General features: G+C 38.8%; 1 protein-coding gene across 1 annotated transcript in view; it reads left to right on the top strand.

The window, feature by feature from the left end:
• Positions 1 to 5,250, top strand: part of foxj3 (forkhead box J3) — an 84,995-nt gene extending 79,745 nt beyond the window's left edge. Inside the window, exons 12-13 of the mRNA XM_078248779.1 lie at positions 120 to 212; positions 385 to 5,250. Coding sequence (XP_078104905.1) covers positions 120 to 212; positions 385 to 497 — 206 coding nt within the window. The 3' untranslated portion in view covers positions 498 to 5,250. The remainder of the gene's footprint in view (positions 1 to 119; positions 213 to 384) is intronic.
• Positions 5,251 to 15,828: the final 10,578 nt, after the last annotated feature.

Raw genomic sequence — 15,828 nt, 5'->3', positions numbered from 1 at the left:
CACAAAAAAGATATATAACACAATTAAGTAAAGGGGAAAAAGCCCAAAAGCATAATATGAGCACTTTAAGATGTTTAATAGAGGCTTCAAATAAAGTTTTGTTCTGATTCTCACTTCAGGAAATCTCTACATGGACACCAGACAGAGCATGTCCATGATGGGTCCTCCAGGATATCCCCACATGCCCCACAACGCAGGACCCACAATGACAGGTGACATGAAGCCACAGAGAAACACATGATTAAAACTATTCCTTGCAGCACATTATGAAACCTTATAATAATGGATTTTATTAATAAACCCACTTAATCCAGCTTTTTTTTCTCACTTGCCTAAGAAAAGCTGGGTGGGTCTGACTCTCCCTTTCCCCTGTTCTCTCTCCAGGACACCATGCACAGATGAACCAGCAGCACATGATACCTACCAGAAACTTCCAGATGCATCGCATGCCACCTGATGACATCCAGGATGACTTTGATTGGGACTCCATTGTCTAGCCCTTAGACCTCCTTTTGCAAAACAAAAGGGAGCGAGGAGAGAAGGTGGAAGCCAGGCTGAGCTGAAAGGCCGGAGGAGGAGGAGGAGGCCACTGCGGGTGGGATGCAGAAGAACATTTGACAAGCTTTGGAGATAGACAGACTTCAGAGTCCTGACATTTTTACAAAAGCAAAACATAACATAGAAAATGTTACTTTGAAGACAATCATATTTAGTCGGACATGTTAAAGTGATTGCTTATGTACTTGTCTAGAGACAAGTAGAACACATTCATGTCTAAACCACATGCTCCTCAGCTCCTCAGCCAGCCCTCTCCCCGTCCCTAGCCAGCAGCCTTCCAAAGTCCGAACCCTCCCCTCTCAATCCATCCCCCCCCCATCCAAATCCCTGCCCCGTAACTGTTGTGTGATTTGAGCGACGTGTTCAGCTTGTAATTCTTCTCGTGTTGACATTGGCCTCAGCTGCCTCTTGGATGAGTTTCTCTCTTTAAAAAAAAAAAAAAAAAAAAGAAGAAAAAAAAGTTTTGGTTTATTTTTTTGTTTTTAAGAAACACAGGCTATGAGTAATGTGATGGTGCTCGTTGGTCGCATTTGGGAGAAAGCGTGGCTGAATTGGTGGTAAAGTTAGGTTTACAATAACTTTGAACAGGGTGTTAAATGTTTAAGCAGGCTTGATATTAAACAAACCAAGAGAGAAAGGAAGAGAGAGAGATGACAGAAAGCATCGTGATCTGTTTTCATAGCCAACCAACGTGATCAGGCTCACTGCAACAGACTAGTTATGGGAGTACAACAACTTTGATTTTCTTTCTTAATTCTCTGTCTCAAGCACTTCAAGATGAGTGAATCAGATGGGTCTGAGAAGAAGGTGAAGGCAGGAAAGTCAAACTTCTTTTTGTCTTTTTAAATTCTTTAAACCCAAAGTAACCTGAGGTTTTGTTTCTCTGTGTGCATCATGTCGTTAATAATTGCTTAACGTGAAATACTAAACAAATTCACATTTTCAAGCTAGTTTTAATGGTATGGTTTTTCATTAGTTTTAGGTGAGTAGCCTATTGATCATTAAACAAGCCACCCTCATTCAGAGACAATTAAATCATTTGCAATAGAGTCTGTTATATTGGTAGGGCCAGTCATATCGGCTGATCATCTTATTACCAATATATCTGCATGAGCATATACAGTATGTCAGCTAATAGGCAATACATTACTGTCCAGAAATGTCAAAGATATTTTTGAGATAGATTAATAATTTAGAAACTTTGTTCCTATTACACAGTCGGCCAGAGAGCACTGACAAGTTGATTTTGAAACTGTTAATTGTCCCGCCCAGCACGTATCATGGTCACAATTTTAGAGAACCTAAAATGTTAATAAAAAACAAACATCGGCAGATATATCATCATCTGATCTTTTAAAACCTTTAAATATGGGTATTGTTATTTGCCTCAGTAATCCAGTATCCGATGGGCTCTAGTTTGCAAGAAAGTTTTCGTTTAAATGTACCGTCCAAGTCAGCAGGGTTTGGTATTATTAAAGCTATAGTCGGACATTTTGGGAGTTGAGAAGATCGTAGAGTAAATATGAAGCTACACTGTAAAAAGGGGGAAACGGGTATCCTGGCTCTGTCTGAAGGTAACAAAATCCACCTACGAGCTCTTCCAAAGCTCACTACTTGACTCATATCTCATTTGTTTAATACTGAAGCGTAAAAACAAATGTGGTTTTACCGGGGGGGTTACGTGCCGGACTATTTCTATGGCTGGTTGCAGTGACTTCCTGGAGATATAATGTTGTAGTTACTGAGCTTTAGAGGTGCTGGTAGGCTGATTGTTGTTACAGTTGGACAGAGTCATAGTAGCCATTTCTCTGGTTCCAATCTTTCCCACTGTAAGAGTGGTATTGATCTTCTCTTCTAACTCTATGCAAGAAAGTGTATTAACATATTTCCCTTCCAACATACCAAACTATTCCTTTAAACAATGTCTCTGCAAACTGTATGCAAACCATGTAATTTATACTAGTGACAGTAACAAGTGAAACGTAAAGAGCCTGTATGACATTTTGAGAGTAATGGTTTCAAGCTTCACTGACTTGAAGCATTGTTAGTCGACTAATACATTGTGTTAAAATAAAAAAATGAAAGAAGGCTGTTAAAGAGTGTTAACACTTCTTTAAATGTTCAAATACTAATTCATTGATTAATGATCAATAGGATATGCATCAGATGTTTCCACTTGAAGAGGGCAAAAAAAAAGTTTAGTTTTACTGCATGTTTCTTTGATTTGTAAAATAAGTTTCATGCCTTTTTCCACCTGTTGTATATCAAAGTTAGTTTTCAATGCTACGCTCAGTGTTTATTGTCACTTCTGACATTTAAAATACGGAGATATGATTCTTTCTTTTTACTTGCCCAATGTTTAGTTGTGATAGTTCGATCGTTTCAGATTTTGCTATTATACAATCATAACAGAATGAGAGGTGTGTGTGTGTGTGTGTGTGTGTGTGTGTGTGTTGTTGTAATTTTAGGACTATGATTGATTGCTCCAATCATCTCTATGCTATCTATGAGCACAAAAGCAGATGCACACAGTGATTTAAAGAGTAGATTTGAGACATGCTTCTTTTGTGTGAAGGGTTTCCGAAGCACAGAACAGGGAGATCAGCGGTTCTGGAAACCTGTCCTGTGTCCTGTAGCAAGTGGCTTCTCAATCAGACAGGTGCTGAACTTTAGAGACACTATGTTGGAAAAAAAAAAAGCCGCCCTTTGCACACCTTCTGTTGATCTTAACTGTTTTTAAGATGCAAAGCACCTCCTTGATCTCAAAAGCGAGTCGCTCACCTACTCATTCTTTCATTTATTCATTTACTCAGTAATACTATCAGTTGCCACAGTTGACAATGAACAGGATTATTTATCCTCTCTTTAATACTGATGACCTGGTACGGTGCTTCGCATCTATAACACTGTGTCCTTGTTTAAAGGAATAGTTCAACATTTTGGAATTTGTTTTTGAAGCTACAGCCAACATCCAAATCCATCTGCAAGTAGCAAGTTTACTAGTAAAAAAAATACATTTTACTGTTCTATTTACTGTACAAACATGACATCATCTAACTCTCGGCAAGAAAGTGTATTTCCCAAGATGTCAAACTATTCCTTTGAGATAATTTAACAACTAGCGACTCCAATGGTCACAGTTTTGATTTCATAGTTGGATGACAATCATGATTTTTTTTTTTTTTTTTTACGATATTGCATATTGTCTTTGTTATTGTGAGAAAAGGCACGTTCAAGTCTCACATGGTCGTTTTAATGGATGTTATGGAACCAGATGTTTCTACATTTGAGCACATATTAGGTTATTTGAAACTAGAACCAGTCCAGTTTTATACTGCAGATCGTCTGTTAAACTGTCCACAGCTGCACTGTGCAGATGAAGTTCTTTCAACTGATAATGAACTGCCATTCATTTTTATATTTTCCTGCCAATCGTACCTGTCCACTCCTTCTTTCTGCTATATTTTGTCTGTCTTTGTATATCAAATGTCCGCTGTATGTGGAGGATTTCCTCGCCTGTGGATCTCAACTATGAGTTTTTATAGTTTTGTTCAACTGCCAGAATTTCTTAATCAGTGCTCAGACAGAGTACTTAGTCAGTTGAGTGACCCAAATCATGACTCTTTTAGGTGAGTGTGGGCCAAAGGACTGCAACTAAAGACAGCAGTGAAAAAGAGCAATGTGTTTTTGTTTAGGACTCTATGGACCTACAATAGAGAACATCCTGCGAGTCCTTGGTTGGTGTGAAGGAGAAGTGTGTTTCAGTTCTTCCAGGTGAAGATCATTAACACACAAGCTACTATCTGAGCACAGCAGCCCATTGGGAAAAGAAAAGATTTGAGCAAACAGATGTGGCTAAAAGGGAAAAAGGTGAAGACAATGACTGGATCACAATTTTACATTATGTCTGTATGTGAGGATATGTGTGTGTGTGTGTGTGTGTGTGTGTGTGTGTGTATTTGTGTGTTTGCTTGTGTGAGTTTTAGTTCTTCAAAAGACGATCTAAGTTTTTAAATACCGCTGGACATGTACCTGCCAGAGAGATTACTATTATTGGGAGAGAAAAAAAGATGAAAAGATAAAAAGAAAGGCCTTGTTACAATATGGGAGAGAACTGCCAACAAGTACTGCTGATTGGGGTCTATTTTATTCAGTGCTGGTGTGTTGTTGTGCTTGTGCATATATGTCTTTTCAATCATCCCTATTTTCCTCTCAGGGGTGGGGTATCAAGACAGGAGGTGGGTCTTATTCATGAAAGACGTGAGCGAAAAGAATAGAGTATTTTGTTATTGTCCAATCAGAGGGTGACAGTATGTATATATCTATATTGTATATATCTGATGAAAATGCGTTGGCTTTTTGTGTGACACTACCTTTTACCTGTACTATGGTTCTACATTCAGTGTTTCAGTGTTGATAATATATATTTGGTTTGTGTTTTATTTTTCTGTTTTGTTTGATTTCGTCTTTGTCATTGCTTGTATATTTTTTTTCTCTCCTATTTGTCCTTTTTTTGTTTATTGCACGGTTTATACTTTTGTTGTCCAATGAGGTGACACAGCTACTCTTTGTATTCGTTTAGTGCTGTAAAATAACTCGAAGTGTTATTAGAATTGTTGATACCACCACCCACCCCACCCCTTCCCCTATATGCATGAATGGCACTTAAAGAAATAAAATATGGTAACTTCACTGTGGAATAATGTGCTGTTTGAGCTTTGTTCCTAAAGACTGTGTGCATGAGCAGTGATTGACACACAGTTCCCCCGGCCCTGATTGGAGCATCTGAACAGGGAGCGGTGGATTTTTGCAAAGCACACTACAGCCTGGAGGTGGTGCCAGAGGAGCTGGATTTTTTATTATTATTACCTGCTTTATGTAGTTCTACTGGAACATAGTTAGTTTTATAAGACTTACCTACTGCATCTTTAACTATATGTCACAATATTAGCTCAGTTGGTAGAGCAGGCGCACATATGTAGAGGTTTACTCCTTGATGCAGCGGCCACGGGTTCGACTCCAACCTGTTCATGTCTTCATCTGTCCTGTGGAAATAAAGGCCTAAAAATGCCCCCCCCAAAAAATATATATTATAAGAAAACCTCAACAGTAACACACAGAACACTCATTAAGGCGGCCCAAATGATATGCATATACAGCTTTACAAACATGCACATGCAACTTAAATATGTACATATTCAGGCATTTCTTAAGTAAGCTAAACTTTTTTGCCACTTCAGACCAAATTATCAAATTGTCTGGCTCCTATTTGTTCTGAAAAAAAAAACTATCCAACCATAAAGGTAACACAGATTTTTAAGATAATGTATGAGAGCTCATCTAGCAAACAGAAGGCAGCTTTTTTTTATTGCTTTTAGACCTGTGAGATACAGCCTTCATTGTAACAATGATGGCCATCATTTATAGTAGAAGTAGTAGGACAGCTAATAGTATGTATTATCTATCAAATTAGATATAACCACACCTACCATTTTAGAAAACAGAAACTTCTTAGCATTTACAAAACAGTGTTATACAAAACAGTGTTATAGCCCCCCCCCCCCCCCCCAGTACAACCACTGTGGAGATGCCGACAACTTCATTTCTGGAGGGAAGTTATATAGAATATTATTTCAAGCTCTATTCCTAATTGAGTATTAAAAGGTAGTATATCATTTCTTCAAACTGTACCAAATGATAACTGTATAATTTCTTAAGTTTTTACTGGTGCAGCTTGAGATTGGGTGTACTGGATAATTGGATAATTCTGTCTGCCATAGGAGGACAGAGTATTCACAGAGGGAAGAGCTTAATTGTAAATGGAGAAACAATATTTGCAAATAAAAAAAAAAAATGTATTCTTGGAAAAGTAGTTCAATTCTTGTGTCAATATTTTGTTTTGGAAAACATTCAAAAAGTTGGACCTTTTGATCTAGGATAAGGAAGAACTTGTGTAGTCTTGTAGAAGAAGTCCACGTGATAATATCTCACAGTAGGTTTCTCTTTTTAACCCCCCCAGCCCTCAAAGCCCCCTCCCAGTATTTCCATATGGTGTCACTTCACAACGTGTATCCATGCTGACACTTTACACATGTGCTTCGCCCCTGTAGAATATTCCTTCACAGTGTTGGCACCGGTCTGACTACTGTGTTGGGTTATTGGAAGTTGTCTGACTCTAATGAAAGGACTCTTACAAGACGGACATCATGTTCAAAGCTTCCTCTGTGCTCCTGCTGACCCTGGTCCTAAATGTTCAGCTATGCTCATCAGCACCGATACGTAAGCAATGCATTTCCTCTAATTATTAGAAATTAAACGGTTCTAGATCAATGATATGAAAAATTATTGCACAGTTATTTCTCTGGAAAATACTGAAGTCTTCATAAAATACTATAGACTGTTAAGAAAAACAATACGATTGTTATATACTATTTATATATGTTGTATATACAAAATGATGTATCGGGCGATATAAATGTAAAATACTGTGAAATAATATCTCAATGTTACATATTATTGCGGTCTGAGTAAATGTTACTTATCAATTGAATTTGTATTGATATAATTAATAATATAAATATGCATATAAATAATTTGATATATTTTCTTAATTGCAATGTTTACAACAGATTGCTGGAGATGCAGTTTGTGAATATTTGTTGATTTATGATGTCAGAACACAATGAATATACTAACTTAATTCAGGAATACATTACAGAAGTTCCTAAATAGTTGTTTAATAAGGTAAACCTGTGTGTGTTGTTATATAATAGGTACACTATGAGTCAACAGAATCTTAGACAGGGAAAGGCAAATATTGCTTTAGGTATTTTCTAGGGATGAGTACTAAGAATATACATTCAGTTTGGAAAATGACCTCTGTCACCCCTGTAAACTGAGAATAAAACTCTTGAGCCTGACTGCATAGATGTGATAACAACTCAACTTCTCAAAATACTTTCATTGCCTGTTCAATTACACACCTGCTTCTGTTAGCATGCTACCATGTGAGACATTTGAACTAAACTTGGATCACTGCACACCCTCCATGTTTGTATCAGGTCACAGGAGATCTTCTTAACCGTTTCATAATCAGCCATTGTTCAGAGCTATAGTGTACTATAGGATTTACTTTGTGGAAAATAGCTGCACTTATTTCTTAACCCCAGACCCTTTCAGATTACAATTAGTGTTAAAGTTCAAACTACTACTGTACTGTATGGTATCAAATTGAGCGCAGTGGATTTTCATGTTTTTGTCTTTTTAGCAATACAAAAGTATGCTTTTAATGAGTAACTTTATTTTTATACTACTGAAAGATTCCAGGAATCAATCAATCAATCAACATTTATTTATATAACACTTTACAGTAACCAGCAGGTATCCAAAGTGCTACACATCAGAAACCAAGACTAAAACACACACATCATATAACATATCATACAATAGAAAGAATGAAACATAGAAACAGTAAAATCAGAAAAGGTTACATAGAAATAGGAGAGGGAAATTGTCACACCACTACTATGTACTAAAAGCCATTCTAAACTGATTTTGAGTTTGGACCTAAAAAGAGCTACATCTGTAATCGTCCGAATATCAGGGGGTAACTTGTTCCAGAGTCTCGGGGCAGCAACTGCAAAAGCCTGATCACCCCACCGTTTATACCTTGACTTCTAAAACCAGTTGATTTGAGGACCGCAAGGACCGGGTGTGGTTGTGCTCAGGAATGATCAAAGAATATAAAAATATCTATAAATCAATGTTATCAGCTAAAATACACTAAGAACAATTCCCAATGTTATTGTTCTGATATTTGTTAAAATATATTTTAGGTACATTAAATGAGGGTTCCTTTGTTTAACTTTGAGAACATACCAAATGGCTATACTGTTGATTGACTGGAGAACCAGTTCAAGTTGTCAAGTCTCAGACTTCTATTTCAGCTGCCAAAGCTGCTCAGTCTTCTGGACCAGGACCAGAGAAACTTGCACCAGTAACTGAAGATCACAGTCACTTTATAGAGGAAAAAGAACCAGTTCAGGAGAAACTCATTCCAGTTGTTGCAGGTGTAGCAGCTCCATCTCCCGAGGAACCACCTGCTGAAGAAGACATTCCAGTTATTGCAAAAGAACCAGAACCAATTTTCATCGGAGATCAGGTCTCTGATGACGCTGATAAAGCTGATGAATCTCAGGAATCAGCCCCTCAGGAGCCTTTGGCTGCAGTTTCACAAGAATCTTCAGAGGAGGGAACTTTCCATGAAGAGGCTGCCTTTGCAGAGGCATCTCCAGAAGAAACCACAGAAGAAGTTGCCATGGCCGCTGCTGTCGAGAGTGAACAGCATTATGGGGAGGATTCAGCTCCAGAAGTACTGATCCCAGTCATTCCTTTAGAAGCTTCAAAAGATGAAGCTCCAGAGGAAAATGCAGAAGAAGAAACAGCCGTTGCAGTAGAGAGTGCACCCCTAGAACAGTATGATCTGGAGGATCCAGTTCCAGGAGCACCAATTCCTATTATTCCCGCAGGAGCTTCAGAAGATGAAGCTTCAGTGGAAAATGCAGCAGAAGATGCTCCAGAAGAACCTTTACTTATAGTCCCTGATGAAGTAGAACCTGCTGCTCTTCCTATGACACCAGCAGAAGAGAAATCTGTTCTCGTCCCTGCAGAATTTGAGGAGTCAGCCCCAGAGGAACCTGCTGTTATTGTTCCTGTGGAACCTGCTGAACAAGAGCTGGATCAAGAGGAAACAGTCTCTATCATTTCTTCAGAAACAAAAGAAGAGGACGCTCCAGAGGAACATGCAAAAGAAGAAGAAGCAGTTGCCCCGGTAGTCCTGGAAGAAAATGCTGCAGTGGTCCCTGCTACAAACGAAGAACCTCTTCCCAGTACATTAGAAGAATCTGTTGCCCTGTTTCCTGTAGAGCTTGAGATCAAAGAGGAAGGTCAAGTGGAACCTGTTGCAGAACAAACAGCACCACAAGAGTCAGCCCCAGGAGATCCAGTTGTCGTTGTTCCTCTAGATCCTGCTGAAGATGAGCCAGAGCTGGAAGTACAAGTTACAGAAGAATCAATCCCCATAGCTTCTCCAGAATCACCAGAAGAAGAAGCTCCAGAGGAAGCTGCAGGGGTGCCTGTCCCAATAGTCCCAGAAGAAAATGCAGAAGAGGACCCTGCTACCAACGAAGAACCTTTTCCCAGTACATTAAAAGAAGAGGAATCTGTTGTCCTGTTTCCTGTAGAGTTTAACACCGAAGAGGACAACCAAGTGGGAGCTGTTGCAGAACAAACGGCACCACAAGAGTCAGCCCCAGAGGAACCTGCTGTTATTGTTCCTGTGGAACCTGCTAAACAGGAGCCGGATCTAGAGGAACAAGAGGAAACAGTCTCTATCATGTCTTCAGAAACAAAAAAAGAGGAAGCTCCAGAGGAACATGCAAAAGAAGAAGAAGAAGAAGCAGTTGCCCCGGTAGTCCTGGAAGAAAATGTTGAATTACACCATGCTACAAACGAAGAACCTCTTCCCAGTACATTAGAAGAATCTGTTGCCCTGTTTCCTGTAGAGCTTGAGATCGAAGAGGAAGGTCAAGTGGAACCTGTTGCAGAACAAACAGCACCACAAGAGTCAGCCCCAGGAGATCCAGTTGTCGTTGTTCCTCTAGATCCTGCTGAAGATGAGCCAGAGCTGGAAGTACAAGTTACAGAAGAATCAATCCCCATAGCTTCTCCAGAATCACCAGAAGAAGAAGCTCCAGAGGAAGCTGCAGGGGTGCCTGTCCCAATAGTCCCAGAAGAAAATGCAGAAGAGGACCTTGCTACTAATGAAGAACCTCTTGCTGGTGCACCAGAAGAAGAGAAATATGTTGTCATTGATACAGAAGAGGAAGTTCAAGTGGAACAGGCTGCAGAGGAAACAGAACCAGCCCTAGAAAAACCTGCTGTCAGTGTTGTTGTAGAACCCACCAGTGAGGAACCAGCTCCAGAAGACCCAATCCTCATCATTCCCTTAGAGGATCTAGAAGAGGATGCTCCAGATGACAACACAGAAGACGTTGTCCAATCAGATCCTCTCCTAATGGAAACTGCCCTGGAGGAGGACACAGCAGGTGACAGTGATGCAGAGATACTTGTCACACAAACCTCATCTGAGAATGACACCATAGAGACAGCACTGGATCCAGGTGAGGAAGTAGCTGCAACCGAGGTTCCTGCTTCAACAGAGATCTTAACTGAAGCCCCAATTGAACCTGTCACAGCTCCTCCTGCCCCAGCTGTCTCTAAGGCACAAATTGTTCTGGCTCCACTGGAAGGTGGTGATGGCACCAGCATGAAGACTCTCAGTGAAGATTTTAGAGCTGTAGCTATATTGATAGAAGATGAACCTGTAGGTAAGAATCCAACACTGAGGTATTCTCAAAAATCTATGCTTTAATCAATACCTTACTATGATGTAAATGTGTCTATTTGTTCAAACACTCCAGGATGTAATTATTACCATTATAGTGAAATGTTCATGTCTGCTTGGAAGCTGAAAGTGAAAAAAGTTTTTTGTTTTTTTGCCAAGTACATTTACACATATGAGGAATATGTGCTCTGCTTTCACCCATCCTAACTAATTACGAGTAGTGGGCAGCCATAGTCCGGTGACCGGGGAGCAACTCCAGTTTTAATGCCAGTGCCTAGGTCAAAGGCAATGGCAGGAGTTTAAATATCACTTCAGGTAGCAATTACGAGTGTTGATTTCACTAATGACAGTTTTGGTCTCGCAGATCTGGTGAACAGAGGGACAGTGCTCGGTGCAGCATTCTTCACACTGATGTCTTTTATTGTTACTGGGTTTCTTGGGACGACTATATACAAGAAACTGCGCTGAATGCAAGTGAGTACAACAATGTCACCAAATTGAATCAGCTTGTACCCATAATTAATGATTAAGTGGCTTAGTATTCACATTTCATAGCTTGGTCAACAACACTGTCTATAAACTTGCACTTACAATTTCTCCTGTTTTAGGACACTGAAGTAAAGATCAGTGGACAAAGAGCTGTTTGATGAGCAACTGAAGCTGAACAAGTTTTTCTACATCGGATTTTTGCTTAGGAAAAGTCAAGTGAAGGAAATTCTTCAAGATTTGGACAGCCAGAAAGCCACTATGATAATGGAAACCAGTGGTCGAAGTGGTTTTAAGATCTTCTACTTAAGTAAAAGAAGCAATACCTCAATAAAATAATTCTACTAAAACTCTACTAACAAAAAGTCCTATTTATATTTTACTTAAGTAGCATATTAGTGAAAGTAGAAGTAGTATAGAAGTATCATCAGCAAAATATACTTAACAGTATTAACTCAACAGCAGACAGGCCCCTGTGTTATTAATGTGTAAGCAGCATTTTCCTGTTGGTTGAGGCGGAGCTAATAAATACTTTTAGGTAGATTAAAGCGGTCCTGTGGAGTTTTCCTGTAAAACAAACAACAGTTTTGTTAACATTGAGTGTGTCTCAACAAAATGCATTGTGTGGACCCTTGAGGTCTAATATTGTATTACTATTTTAAATCCTGCGTTGTTTACATATTTACATCTTCTTCACAAACTTTGCTGCCACATTTGTACTCTTCTTGTTACCACCACGTACTGTTGACGAGCCTAAAACCTGTGGCAGGAATGTGTATTGTGTGTCCTCGTGCACAAACACAATACAAACAAAGCGTGGAACAACTCGTAAAAACATTGCTCCATAGCGCTACTAGTGGTCAAAAGCTCCACAAGGTACCTTTAATCTATGCCAATGGATCATATTTTACAGGCTGATCAGAGGTTTTGTATATGAAATCACAAATATAGTCCAAGCGTCAAATAAATGCAGTGGAGTAAAACATACAGCATTATCCTAAAGCATTGTGGCATAATAGAAATACTCAAGTAAAGTATAAGTACCTCCTACATATTTTCCACCTCTGATCTTAAAACTGTGTCTTGACCAAATGTAAACTGTGGAATTTGAAGCCAACTTGAGACGGCAATAACATGTGGTATGTCAGCATCAATGAATGTTCTGATTCATCTGATTGATCACGTTTTGATTTTGGATGATGAAAACTGTGATGCACTTGTAACTTTACTTTTTTGATTGTGGATCATTAAAGAAAAGGTCAGTGTGGGTATAGTCAATATTTTTTTTCTTGCAGTTTCATCAAACATTGTCCAGCCTTTAATCACAAAATGTTCTTTATGTACAATCTGTACATTTCCATTGGCACTATGGCGCATACAGTACAGTTCACCAGGCCAAGTAGGCCTATCACCTTTCTTGTTCCCTGTCATGCAGCATGAGATGCAGAGCTCTCCTATCAATCACACTTTGGCATACTGCAGTACCAGCTAAATATCCACCGCTCATCCATTACACAGTAAATATTTTTAGGATAGTGAGGGGGACATGGTGTACCAAGTGAAAGCTTTAAACTGTGTTCTGTATTAAAACTGCACCCAAGTACAATACACATATCCCATTGTAAGTGTTGCACTTGTTTTAAATGTAATAAATTCAGATTTACAAAACCTGCGAGTAAAGACTCAAACAGAATAATTTGTAGACGTTACAAATGTACAGCCATATGGCCTTCACATACTGTAGAGGTAGTCCACCAATTAGTTCAGCTTTTATTTATTCAGGAGTGAGAACAAATTACATATAGGTCTATACAACATCACAACAGGACAAATACAAAGCAGTCATCACATACACAGCCACCAAGCAAGTAAAACTTTATATAAGAAGTACATTTTATATTTGTATTAAATTGGCTTTTATGTGTATTTTTTAGAAAGTAAGCTTTTGAGATGTTTGCCCACATACATCATTTCTGTGAAAAATCTGGATAAAATGTCTTTGTCATGATTGCCAGATCATCTCTTTGGTTCTTTAGCACCCAAAAACCTAATTTATTTATTAACACTTTTAATATTTATGTGAAATCTGATGTACCTGTGATAGTCATGGTCTCATTATAGAGTTTACAGTATGTATTTGAAATGATTGCATCTCCTATGTGCTGAACAGATGATTACTTTGTCAGTTTTTTTTAAAGATTATTTTTGGGGTTTTTTCCCTTTATTTGATAGTAACAGTGGGTAGACAGGAAAGGTGGGAAAGTTAGGGGATGACATGCAGCAAAGGGCCTCAAGTTGGATTCGAACCCCAGCAGCTGCAAAGAACTTAGCCTACCTGGGTCGCGCGCTCTTACTGGGTGAGCTAGAGGTCGCCCCCTTTTGTAATGTTTATATGTAAAAATGTATTAAAGGTTTATCTGAAGCTAATATGAGACCTGTGCCATCCGAGTTAGACAAAACAAGTGTATATCTTCCAAAGTTACAGTCTTTTTAGTACAAAACTCCCTCTTTTTGTTACTAGCCCTCTATAGCCCAGCAAGGAAACACAAAGAGGGATGTGCTTTTAGTGATGGGGAATAAAATCTACAGCCCTCATTTTGTGCGAAATTATATTCCATATATGCTTCAGCAGTCTGAGTTAGATAAATCAATGTACTGTATGTCTTCCAAAGAGGGAGTTTTGTACTGAAAAGACTGTAACTTTGGAAGATGTGCACTTGATTAGTGTAACTCACATTGCTGAAGCATCATATTAGTTTCAGATCATCTTTGGTATATAGTTTTGCACCAAATTACATCTGTAGAGCGTCATCACTTACATAGAAAAAGCCAAAAGAAAGGATCTTCTAATTGCCAGTATGAACAGGAGGAATGAAAGGAAAATGGTTAGATCATATGGGCACCTGCCTATTGTTTTAAGACAGACTTAAAAATGTTTACACCTAGAAACTGACATGATTGTTCAAGAATACTAGTAGTTGATGGACATCCTCATACGTATGGTAGATGAGGAGTCATAAAAAGCAGGATGACGTGTGGCAGCTGTCAGCCTGACGGACATCAGGGTGGAAACGGGTGGAGGGATTTGGTAATACTTGAGCAGTAGGGGGGGGGGGAGCTTGTGAAAAGGGGGTCATGAATCAGCACATCTGGTTGAAAGATGCTTTAAACACTGAGTTTACAGACACTAAATAGGCATATAAGGTACATGACAGGTCCACAGTGTGATTGTGTAAGATCATTATTGTGATATTTTGGAACAAATTCAAATAAAAAAAACTAATTAATATAAGAACCCTGGGTGAGGACCCGAGGTGTACCGAATGCCAGACTTGCAGATATGTGTCTTAATGTGGCATGAGGTCAAGCCTTAAGAAGATACAGAACACTGATACTTTCGTAATTATTAACAGTAGGAATTGTCTCACATCTTATTCCTGTGAAGTTTATGTCAAAGTCAAAGTCAAGTTTATTTCATCCATAAAAATGGAAATTACAGTGCTCATACCCGCCTAATACAATACAATAAATACAATATAATACAATACAATACATAAATACAAAATTTATAAAAATGTACGTTTAAAGTGCTTGTTGTGCTGTCTGATAGTCTGAGGTATAAAAGAGAGAGCATACCGCTTAGTTCGTGTCACGGGGGGCCTTAGTCTACCACTACGTTCCATAACTCTGCCAGTCAAATTACCATGAAGAGGGTGACCAGGTCCCTCGTTATTTTCTGTGTCATTTTTGCCAGACGGATGTCATATACTTGATCCACTGTATTTTAACTCTCCTACCATTTTTCCAGCCCTTTTAGTCACTCTATCAATCCTGGCCTTCTCGGTTATCCCAGCATTCCCACCCCAACTCACCACACAGTAACTCCAAACACTACATATCACTGATATAAAAAACATTCTCACCACATCCGTATTCACCTTAAAGGACTGCAACTTCCTCATACAGTATACACGTGGACTTAATTTTTTCATCAGTGAGTCAACATGATCTGACCATGTTAGCCTATCATTAAAAACAATGCCCAAATACTTGTATGTGTTCACTCTTTCTATTACTGAACCTTTAATTTCCACTGCCTCAGTTGTCATCTTATTTCTCCTGTAATCAATTACTAATTCTTTAGTTTTCTTAACATTGAGTTCTAGGAAATGACTGTCACAAAAATCAACAAAAAGCTTTTATCTCATTTTGATAGTGACTATAGTCATAATTTTCAATTAACCCAATGAGCGCTGTGTCGTCAGCAAATTTAACAACTTGACAGTTTGCCTGCTGTGGACGGTAGTCTGCAGTGTAAATGGTAAAAAGAAAGGGTGATAAAACAGTTCCCTGAGGTGACCCTGTGTTTGTCATGATCT

The sequence above is a fragment of the Sander vitreus genome, chromosome 4, assembly GCF_031162955.1.
Source record: "Sander vitreus isolate 19-12246 chromosome 4, sanVit1, whole genome shotgun sequence".
Lineage (NCBI taxonomy): Eukaryota > Metazoa > Chordata > Actinopteri > Perciformes > Percidae > Sander > Sander vitreus.
The sequence above is the reverse complement of the archived record's forward strand: the minus strand, read 5'-3'. Positions and strand labels throughout refer to the sequence as shown.